Here is a 12,030-nt window from a genome sequence, read left to right on the forward strand (position 1 = left end):
GTGAAAAGATCGGTAATACGAAAATAATGGCAGTTAGGTGAGTAGAGAAACAAATGAAACAATTACTAGGATAGATGACCATGATGATGACTGAAAATCTTGAAATTGCAATGGCATACCATGCAAGGACCCGCAAGGAGTGGCTTTTATCGAAGACAATTCAGAAGGGCATTTGACTATGTTATTTGATTAGCCGTTAAATGTTTTATTCGACTACGTATCACTTCCCTTGCCAATCCCTGCTGCCCTCCTCCCCTAGAAGCAATAATCGCAAATGTCCTTACGGAAAATAATATTTTTTCAAGCTAATAATTTTAAAAACTAATAAAGAGCTGTTACAGTTTCCTTAAAATTTTAATTTCATCCACCTTTTCCATGCTTCAATCTTACCTACAACTTGAACAACCATGGCTTGTCCCCTAGTTTTGATCCTGGGCACGCCTATGTCTATAATATTAATCCGAAATTGTAAGATGAACTCATGCGCTTCCATGTTAAAAATTTGGCGCTAGGAGACCGAGCAAGAGCGCTAGAGGTTGTTTTGTGGTCCCCGCGGGAGTTATTGATATCGATAGTCAAATGTTTATTTGGTTCCACATGTGAAGTGGGAATCTTAGCTTGACGTATTATTTTGTTATGTGCCATTTTAAACGACGTAGTCATGTCTTCTTCTAAGAAAAAGCTGGACAATCCGATAAGAAGGAACGCAGCTCTACAGAGTTTGACTTCTCGTCTTTCCGTTTCTCAAGGTAGACAAGCATCTATCTCTGGACACAATCATGAACGATCAAGTCAAAGTAAACAAGTTCCCAGCGCAGTGTCTGGTTGTAGCAGAAGAACAGAGGTGATTGAGTATATTTAACGGTTATTTTATCTTGTTTTAATTTTTATTTAATTTCAATTAGTTCGACTATATCCAAATGAACTAGTTGGACTGCTATTTCGCTTATTCATACGCTTTAATCAGATGTTTCTAATTGAATGTAGGAATGCACCGAAGCAAACCGTATGGCTAATAGCCCACGAAACCGTAGTACTTTTGGTACTCTCAATCGAGAAAGCCAAATTATTAAGCTGGATTCGGCTGAGGCATCCCACAACTCTAAAAAGACCATTGTTGTGAATGCAGCACCATCAATTTTAAAGAAAGCTGTTGGTTCTGATCCATCGCCATCGCATGAAGCAGTAAGTTCAAGACGGAAAAAGAAGCGCACCAAAAGCAATCAGTCTAATACAGTACAAGCGGATGACAAACCATCACCGCGCCTTTCGGAATCAACGGATTTCCCTACACCCATTGGCAAAGTTCAAGCTATCAAGTCTCCATGTAGCAACGCGCGCCATGATGTGTTTTCGGGACTAAAAATCACGACTCGATCGGTACCAACAAAACACAACCCCTTTGGTCCAAATAAAGGTGCCAGTGCATCAGGATCATCGAAGACAATAACTACATCAAACTCAGTAAAGCAAAGGTCGGCACCGAATACGCCCGATGATAGCGTGTTAGCCTGTTTAAGGGTATACGAGTCCTTGAGGAAGAGAAGACTGAATGGCCATCCAAAGAAGGCGGTACCTGCTAACGTACCTAATGTCGGTATCAAAAAAGATTTATCTCAACCTGAGCTTATTAACCGTTACAACAGAGCTCATCCTAGTAAAGTGCGTGATGTGGAGGGAGCACCCTCTTATAATACCTTGGAATTAGATCATAGAGTTGACAATGAGAGGGTACGAAGTCAATCCTATGATGGGTTAAGGAGAGTTAAATCTTTGCAGTCATGTGCCGTGAACGACCGTCGAATTAAAATAAATATTAGTGCAACAGGACATGGAAACCACAATCCTTGCAGTGTGTTGGCGGCAGGATCTCGATCTGCTACAAGAATGCCCCTCCCTCCGGATCTGTACTCAGAATCTTCCTACCCTACCTCAGGGTGGGATACGAACTCAAAGACTGGGATGCTTAGTGTAAAATTAGATCTCAAAGATGATGATTGCCTAGATGATTCTAGGATGGAATGGGAGGATATTGAAGATGAGAAAGTTTTGCAGAATGTGAGTAAATGGGCTTATTTTTTCCTAAATATTTTATAAATGAATACTTTTTATTAGAAAGGAATATTTTCCTCGTCAGGTGGTTAGTGTGTTCATTTACTTTATCTATTAGTTTTATTTGATGCTTATCTTTAAATGTTTATTTTATGATATTGCCAGATTAAAGTCCTGAGGGAGTGCTGCCAGAATAATGAGGATCAACTTATTGAAGATATGGACACAAATTGCTTCGATATCTCCCAAGACAGTGGAACTGACTGCGTCATTGTGTTGGACACCAATATACTAATATCCCACTTGAAATATGTGAAGGAATTGAGCCAACGGGAGTACGAAGGTACTAACATTAGGGTGACTAAGAGGTTTCAAAATGCCTACCCATGGAGTTGTGAGGGGAGGCTCCATAACAAATATAAGCAATGACTTTAATTCTCACTTTATCACACGGAATTTGAACAAGTTAGTATTGCAATGGTGATTAGATTCCTGTAGTTTTTGGAAAATGTTGTCCCTCATTGCTGAAGCATGAGCTTTGAGTCTGTTGAACATCTTCACATGTCTCTGTTGTGAAATTGTTGTAGCGATATGTTATCTTTTTTTGATTTAATTGGCTGAAATGATAGTCCTTTCTTGCTAGGCATGTATTAATTATTTTAATGATAGTGGTAAAAGTATATTGCTATTGAGGGGAGGGGGAGGCGAGGGAGGGAAAAATCAGAAAATGACCTTTAAACTTAAAAATTGCCATATTATTTGTCCAACCTTATTTTATAATCCTTTAGAGAAGTGATAATTTGAATTTGTGTGAGAATTGTTTTGATTATTGTTCTATCATCCCTTCAAAAATGTCTTATACTGTCTGTCCTGTTCTCCCTTTCAGCTTTTCTCAACTCTCATTTCTTTGCTGTATTTGTTCCTCTTGCAGATTTTTTTCTGGTTTCAAACGTATTGCCACATTTTGCCGTTTCAAAATGTTTTACTTCATTTGATCTAATCAAAAGATTTTCCCTGTGGTTGATTGTGGCCATTGAAGGGGGTGAAGTGCCAGACTATATTTGTTGCACAGGGTTAGCCCCTTGTTATTATAGCCACCCTGTTGCACAGGGTTAGCCACCCCTTCCATCACCCCTCCCTCACTCTACAGGCTAATTGAATATAGCCATGCTCTGATAATTTTAGGCGATTTTAGTCTCTTCTCAGGATATCCTATGTTTTGATGGCATAATCAAAACTAAATGGCACAGTGCTGGAAATGTTAACAAATGGAGATTACATACTTCCTACCATTTCCTTTGTGATCATCCTTAAATTAGTGACTGAATGGATGTATGTAACTCACCCTCATTATACAGAATTGTTTGGGCCTAGGAAAGAAAGTATTCATGAACCAATTCACCGTGTTGAAACTCCAAAAACAATGCATTCAATTATTGCACTGAGATCTGAATACATATGTTTCGGTAGTGTTGTTGGACATCTAAGTCAAATTGAGGAGTAGGAACACTTATTATAAGGTCCTTCTTATCCTTCGTGATTATGGAGTTTCCAATTAACTGAGAAATGACGACATGGGGTGATGGTTGTTGTGGCTGAAAATGTGGACTAATGTATGTGCAGGAGACAGAAGGACCCAGATGGGCTGCCAGAGTACAAGTGGTGCTAATGGGGTGCCGTATCGTGAAATTGCGCTGAAGTTAAATTCGCTAAAGAAGTGCTAACAAAAGCATGATCTAGGAGACAGTGGCCATGGCGAACAACAGAATTTCTCAGTCTAGCATGCTCATTTCCCCTACTTTTCCTTTTCTGCCTCAGTTGCAGCTGAGCTGGGGCTTTCACATACCCAAGCAACTGAAAGTTACCAATTGTCAACTTTAGGCCACCAGTTTGTCCATTGTTACTTGAACATTATGCACTGAAAGACCAAATGTAAATTCATGAATATTCCAAATTATGTGGTGGTTGACTCATGTGTTTTCAAAATATACATTCATATATGTGAGCAACATTCACATTCCCCATAGTAATATAATTACTGTATCATTTTAAGGATTAGTTACAAGGTACAATAATGCTTAAGTTAACATTAATTTTGCTACTCTTTCTTAATATGTAATACAGTAGCAGAATTAACTTAATTTGTAAATCAGCTGATCTTTTGAGGCCTCCTGTCGTAACATTAGCACTGTGATTCTATGATAAAAGTTAACAATGGTAAAATGTATGAGGAAGTAGTTGTGAGTAATGCTGATAGTGTCTATTGCAATTAAATATGCCATCGTTTGGCTTGCAGACTGGTACATATTTTCACATCTTTGTTCGAACTAACAAACTACCAAAAGTCGGCAAGAGAGAGAAGAACTAGCATTTTGCCTAATGTCAGTGAATTAGGAGTGGGATATGGTTCTGGGGGTAAATTTATTATGTAAATGCTGGAGAACAGTTATACTATGCTATATATTCCTTTTTATTTTAACCCTACATTTTAAACCACTGCCCTAATTGTTTTGCTGTGACAAAAATTAATTTTATTTTCATAGGAAATTGATATTTTTAAATTTTGAAAATATAATGTGCGAATAATCTTGAATTAAAGTCTGGCAGGTATGTAAAGCTTCAATTCTTCTGTCACATTTCCTAATTCCTATTTTGTCTGTCAGAATAGCTGTGAATGTCTTTTGCTCTTTCAGTTGGTGTAATAAATAGAAAAATTAAAATTTATCTTTTTCATTTATTATGTTACCATTCATTATCTGACTATTTCTTTCTATTAGCCCTTCAATTCTCATTGATATTATTTATCAGCTCTAGGACGTCCTATTCTTGTGATTCCTTGGATGGTGCTGAGGGAACTTGATACTCTTAAAGGTGGGCTCAGAGGAACCAAATCCCGCAATCCTGCATTGGAGTCAAAAGCCAGATCAGCTTCCCACTTCATCAATAGCTGTTTCAGTTCCCATCATCCTCGAGTTAAAGGCAAGTGCACCATTCTCTACTTCTTTGAGGAATTAATGTACACATTGACTAATTTTTCTGTTGAAATGGAAAAAAATGTAGTGTTTGTGTTTAGAGTATAAAAGAATGACAATAATCAATTGTAAAACCTGGAATTGTTTAGAATATTAAATTTGAAAGAGAATTCATAGGTGTAAGAATTCTTGCGGCTGGGAGAGAACGGAATGGCTAATCCTTGCTTTTTAATTTATCAATCGCCTTATTGAGTGTTATTATTATGTATGTAAAACCAGCCATCTACATCTTCTTTAACCCATTAGTGCATAGCGTCTGATATATCGGACGCGCGTATTGAATTTTTTTCCTGGGCTCCAGTTGACGAGCGCTACATTGTGATACTTAATTAAGTTCAAATGGATGTCAGTCTACACCACTACGCTAATATTTTAGTTGCCTCCTTAAATTTATCAACTTGAGAAACATTTATGTGGGACATGGTATTGAAAAAATTTTCAGTCACCCACATGGGGTACGCTAATTATTTTTTATTGAAGTATTTTGCACAATATGATGGTAAATTTTATCTCATTTTCGTTCTAAAGGTTGATCTTTTTATTTTATAATTTCTCAAGTTTTTTCTGTGAATTTTTTTATCTTTTATCAACACTGAAAAATGACCATCCGGTATATCGGATGCCATGCACTGGGGTCAGTTCTCGTAGCATTCTAAAGATGGCTGCTCTTATATTTTAACCAAAAATTTTTATTCTAGTATCGTATATCTAATAATAAAATTAAATGAATTTTATTTAACGGAGGAATGCAAGCATATTGTAATTAACTATCCATAAAAAGATTATTGGATTTGGCAATAAATAAATATAAAAACCCAATGGCACCTCTTGAGGTTGGGTTTTTATATTTATTGGGTTTTCATAATAATAATAATGATTTTATTGTCATTCAGCCCTTACAGCAATAGACAACGTCAAGCTTTCATCTACAGATATTATAACAGTATGCATTGTAGCTTTATGCAATTTTAGACCAAGAACATTACACAAATACATATACAATTTCCTTTACACATTGACAGCAATTATAAAAGACCAGCAATCCCATCCCTAGATTTTTGTTTCATAAAATTCCTGCAAGGAGTAAAAGGATCTTGCAACAAGTAAATTGAATATTTTATTTTTGAAATTATCTGCAGTAGGGATGGGTCGAATAGTAGATTTCTCGAATTCGAATATCGAATTCGAATATTAAATCATTGCTCGAATATTCGAATACCTCGAATTTCGAATACCTCGAATACTAAACGATGAATGTGAAAATGTTTGACTAGGTCGCCTATGCAGCAGGAAACCCAAGATTTTGGCGAGTGATTGTGATTGCCTTTAAAGGATTCAAACAGGAATTTAGCTGATTAATGGAATATTTTAATTTTATGTAAACAATAGGGTAGTTTCCTACATTAAAGAAAACGAAAGGTATTGATTGTGATTCGTTACCCACCATTAGTGTATTCATATTATACAAATTATTTCGTTCTAGAAATACCGGTTTAGACTAATGGCAATGTTCAATTTTACCTCATTTGAAAAAGGCCAGATTGGCGCCTATGCGATGCCACTCCACGTGACATCACAGGGACCTAGTTTCTACACGAGAGGATCGGAGTTTTACATCGTCTGAGGTTACCAATGCATGCATGAGGCACAGAGCTCAGGGAAACATGTCTTAATAATCACACAGTCTGTTTGATAAGGTATTAATAATCCAAGCCAAGCGCTACCAACTAGCATGGTACTCGGCTACCTGCTAGCATCCTGCGTCGTAATAGCGCTCAGAGCCTCGCCCCAAGGTCACCTCACTTGCGGCAGCGGGAACCAGAACGACGTCACGCGGAGTTTTTCCCGGCATTCATACTTACCCGTCGCGTATTCGCGCGCTTGAAAATTTTCACTTTTAATTTAATCGCGAAAAATAGATATCGTCTTATAAAACTCTAAAAGCGTTAAATACGTACTTCAGGAGTATTAATATTTCGATTTAGGCAATAAAAAATAATAGGAAACCGCCCTATTTGAGCATTACGCCTCCGTCGTATTTCTTCTTCTTCCCGGTATTTATTTTCTTGCGCAAAATGCTTAAATAAAGTCAGAAATATGTCGTGTTTGGTCTTATTCTTTTTTAAATTACGCGCACATTACTAATATTTCAATCCAATAAAGGTGTAATAACAATTGCCGAAAGTCATTGTTAGACACCTTTCGGGCTAGTAGATGACTCATGCAGCAGTTGACCTCGAGAAAGGGGGAAATTCGAAGCAGGTAGGTAGAAAAAGGTCAGTGGGTGAGAAAAGGGGGTGGGTGCGAGACACGTTTCTATTTTTCTCGCGTAACTTGATATTTTTTGAAGCTAAGGTTTTTGTAATACAATCCCTGCGCGAGCTGGGATCTTTTGTTTGATTTCGGAGAAGAGGAAATCGTCAAGAGTGGGTGAGGCGAATGCTGAATGGAGGGGGATAGCAGATCGTGGGAAATGCGCCAATGTCACTATCCCACGGCACTGAGTTCCTCCCTATGGTAGTTTCATCTCCTGGGGAAGATTCAAAATAAGTGCCTGTCATTATTAGCCACACACCTCCTCTCATTTTATCATAAGATGGATGCGGGAAAATGGTCAGTGGGGAGAAAGAGGGAAGGGTGAAACACGATTCTATTATTTTCCGGTAACTTGATATTTTTTTCAAAGCTGAGGTCTTCGTAATATGATCCCTGCACGAGCCGGGACCTTTTTTTTGTTTTCGGGGAAGAGGAAATCGTCTGAGAGGGGGGGGGCGAACGCTGAATGGATGGGGATAGCGGATCGTGGGAAATGCGCCAATGTTGCTATCCCACGGAACTGAGGTTCTCCTGATAGGGGACACCTGGGATTTTCGGATTTTTTTCATCCGATCAATTTCGGTTCCCCACGTCGAACTCTTTTCACCGCTCAAACCCGTGAATTTGATGTATTTCGTCAGCTTGCCTAAAACGGCGCTGCATGCACTAGACGAGTTCTCATTTTTCCGAGTCAACTACCAACGACGTGCGAGCGACAGTGTATGACGCGAAATTCAAAGTATTCGAGGTATTCGAGACGGTACCTTTGGCATAACTATTCGAGATCTCGAATATCGAATACTTTCTATTATTCGAGGTATTCGAGTATTCGCGGATACTATTCGCACATCTCTAATCTGCAGGGATATCCATCATATTTCTTGGGAATTTGTTGTAGATTCTCATCCCTATCCTCTTGTAGCTGGTAAATGATGTGGGTAACCTGTAGTATGGCAAGTTTAGTTTGTTGCTATTTCTGGTGTTATGACAGTGAATATTTTGTCTCTGAAGTACATGAGGTAAATTATGCTTTGTATGTAATAAAACAGAGTAAATATATAAATTAACAGCTGTCAATATTTTAAGTTCGATGAACAAAGGCTTACAGTGAGCTAATTTATAGTTTGTTTTGGTAAAAATTAATGTTTAGATTGAGATTCCCAAAGTATTAGGAATGATTCTTAAGTCTTATTTAGAAATACTTTTTCCTGGTGTCTTTCATAATTCAGATTAGACATGGAGAAAATCTCATATTTTCTTACTTATGGAAAAGGGGGTTCAAAACTTGGCACAAACCATGCTAGTTGTTAAATGATCCCTGGCCAGATAACTGCACATATGCTCAACAATCGCCCACTGAATCAAATCTGCTCATCTAATAGCCCTATTAGTGCTAGACAAGTGGATTTGATTTAGGTAAGCGATTGTTGAGCATTTGTGGAGTGGAAGTATCGATAATGTAAACATACGAATTTCTTTCATATGTATTAAGGTTTTATTAATGTTAATGGGCTGAGTGACCTTTTTTTGTTTTAAGGGCATGGCTAGACAAATTGTTTTCTGCTTTTTGTATTGAAGGCCAGTCAGCTTTAGAAGACAGAGAGCACTGTATTGAAATAGATGTTCCAGATGACAGCATTCTCAACTGTTGTTTGCATTTGCAGAGGAAAGGGAAGAAAGTGGTAGGTTTTGCTTATTATCTTCATTCTAAGGAGAATGTTAATTTACATTATAAGTCTTATGTGATTAAATTTTATGCTGAGGAACCTGTCTAAGGGGTAGAGTTCTTTTTAGACTCTTTGATTTCAATATGCTGGGAAAATGTTATTAGAATTAGAGGCTGAAATCCCTGTCGATTGCAGGACAGGCTCATTGAGGTTTATGTTTGGCAAATTATGAGGTTATTGTTTGGCCTATGACGATTGTTGTATGGATTTATGTTTCCAATATAGCTCAATATTCTAGCTACAGTGCAACCTCGATATAACGACACCCCACGGTGTACTAATAAACACTCGCTATAGCGAATTGTCGCTTTACCGGAGGTGGAGCAAATAATAGCCAATATACCTTTTGCGAACAGATATACAGGAACAGGAGTGGTGTGGCGACAGATAAACATCTATCCGATAAACGTAAGCATAAATCCAGACGAAAGGCGATGTTTTTTTTGCATCACTAAATTTCCTAACTCAAACAATGACTAACTATTCAAACAATTTATAAGCGCCGCACTGAATAAAAATCATGGAAAGCATTGTTTCGTCAATCATTATGCCAATGCACAACCGACGAAGCCATTTTTCTATGCACTTAATTAGTTCATTTACGTGATCATTCTATTATTTTGGTATTTTCCACTGAAAATTCAAAAATTAATTGATAAAACAGTATCGCGGTTATTTAATGCCTCAAATGTTTCCATTGGTGTATGTTTATTGTTTCTGTACGTTATGCGGCAGTGAAGTGAAATAACGCGTTACATTTGTTTCTACAGGCGAAAACGGTGGAAGGTTGTATAACGTTCCCGCCTTGGAAGACTTTTTCTATCAAATAATGTAATACCTACACAATCTACGGTAAAAAATTTGCTAAGCTTGAAAAATGATGTGATTAAAATTGCCGTTGTTGAAAAAAAGTTTCTTTTTGAGTGTTATGCTCGCGACGTATTTGAAGTAATACACCGAGTTTACCACGGCACTGCAAACGAGTTAGTTGTTCTGCGAGTTCTTCCAGCGGCCACCAGGGGATGCTCGGCTACCCACGTGACAAGAGAGAGCGCCAGTACGACTCCGACCACTGACGCGAATAGTTCACCCTTGTAAATCCGCAACGGAGAATAAATACGTCCATCCGGGCAATTCACGCTGAGTATCATTGCTTCGTAGATCCTACATCATCGCTAAGGCGCACTACCTACCTTTAGAGGCATCATTGCAAGAAATACCTCATACTGCAAGGGTTTTGTCGGGGAGTTGTACGTAAAAAAGTTCCGTTTCGTCTATGTTATATGACGCGGGGAATACTTCTAAAGATACTTACGATTGGAGTCCTTTCTTCCACGACTTCGGGTTTACACCGCAGGCATGACCAGCAATTATGAGGGGAGATAACGCTTTGGTGCTTCGCATTAGTATAATCAACCTTCTGCACTCTTAAAATTCTCGATTCGCAATCTATCCCTGAAATGTTCCGCTTTAGGCTTGGGCGTAGCCCCTTTCTCAGAAGTTCCCGCAGATTGGAATGGGCAAAACCACCCGAACAAAGCTACTTATAACTATTCATCATCTGCATTCCTTGGGCGCTTCTGTGTTTTTATAATTTTGCAGAGGGAATAGGAAGATAAATTAATTTCGACACTCTCATATTACTCCTTTATTTTTATTTTCTCTAGAGATGGGTCGAATAGCAGATTTCTCGAATTCGAATATCGAATTCGAATATTAAATCATTGCTCGAATATTCGAATACCTCGAATTTCGAATACCTCGAATACTAAATGATGAATGCTGGAATGTTTGACTCGGTTGCCTATGCAGCAGGAAACACAAGATTTTGGGGAGTAATTTTGATTTACTTTAAATGATTCGAACAGGAATTTAGCTGATTAATGAATATTTTAATTTTATGGAAACAATTGGGCATATAATTAATTCAACTAACATCGTTTTACCCCCACTTCTGCTGCCAAGTGCTAGCCGACAATCTGAGGTATTTTGTAAAATACAAGCTCTTTACCACCGGATTTTCTTCAATTATTTTCAGTCCATCTTTGGGAGTTCTCACGAGATAAGAAGATGAATTGGAATTGCTATCAGGGAGAAACCAAATATTCTGTGAAAATATCCCTTCATCTGGGACTGTAACAATAAAGATTTATAGCACCACTCATTAATTGTAACTTGATATATGCTTTCGGAAAAAAATACCGCATCAACTTCGGAGAAGCTCTGCTGCTCATATCGAGTTTCGCCAGAATGCTAAGTCTCCGTCGTATTTTGACATTTATTTCTTTGCGTAAAATGCTTAAATAAACTCAGAAATACGTCGTGTTTGGTCTTATTCTTTTTGAAATTACGCGCACATTACTAATATTTCAATTCAATAAAGGTGTAACATCAATTGACGAAAGTCATTCTTAGACACCTTTTGTGCTTATAGATGACTCATGCAGCGGTTGACCTCCACAGAAATGGAGAACTTCGAAGCTGGTAGGAAAAAAAAGGTCAGTGGGGGAGAAAAGGGAGGGCCGGAAACACGTTTCTATTGTTCTCTTGTAACCCGGTATTTTTTCGAAGCTAAGGTCTTCGTAATATGATCCCTGCGCGAGCTGTAACCTTTTTTTTATTTTGAAGAAGAGGAAATCCTCAGAGGGGTGGGCTAGTGCTGAATGGAGAGGGATACCCGATCTTGGGAAATGCGCTAATGTAAGTATCCCACGGTACTCACACAGCAGTTGACCTCCAGAAATGGGGAACTTCGAAGCAGGTAGCCAGAAAAAGGTCAGTGGGTGAGAAAAAGGGGGAGGGCGTGGAACACGTTTTTATTGTTCTCGTAACTCGATATTTTTTCGAAGCAGGGGTCTTCGTAATGCGATCCCTGCGCGAGCTGGGACCTTTTGTTTGATTTC

The 12,030-nt window shown here is 38.2% G+C and overlaps 1 protein-coding gene across 3 annotated transcripts in view; it reads left to right on the forward strand.

The window, feature by feature from the left end:
* Positions 1 to 586: 586 nt before the first annotated feature.
* LOC124157223 overlaps positions 587 to 12,030 on the forward strand; it is a 58,752-nt gene continuing 47,308 nt past the window's right edge. For all 3 annotated transcript variants that reach the window (XM_046531779.1, XM_046531787.1, XM_046531796.1), the window contains exons 1-5: positions 587 to 844; positions 988 to 2,058; positions 2,218 to 2,395; positions 4,861 to 5,031; positions 8,979 to 9,082. In XM_046531779.1, coding sequence (XP_046387735.1) covers positions 662 to 844; positions 988 to 2,058; positions 2,218 to 2,395; positions 4,861 to 5,031; positions 8,979 to 9,082 — 1,707 coding nt within the window. In that variant the 5' untranslated portion in view covers positions 587 to 661. The remainder of the gene's footprint in view (positions 845 to 987; positions 2,059 to 2,217; positions 2,396 to 4,860; positions 5,032 to 8,978; positions 9,083 to 12,030) is intronic.

Source organism: Ischnura elegans, chromosome 1 (genome assembly GCF_921293095.1).
Source record: "Ischnura elegans chromosome 1, ioIscEleg1.1, whole genome shotgun sequence".
Classification (NCBI taxonomy): domain Eukaryota; kingdom Metazoa; phylum Arthropoda; class Insecta; order Odonata; family Coenagrionidae; genus Ischnura; species Ischnura elegans.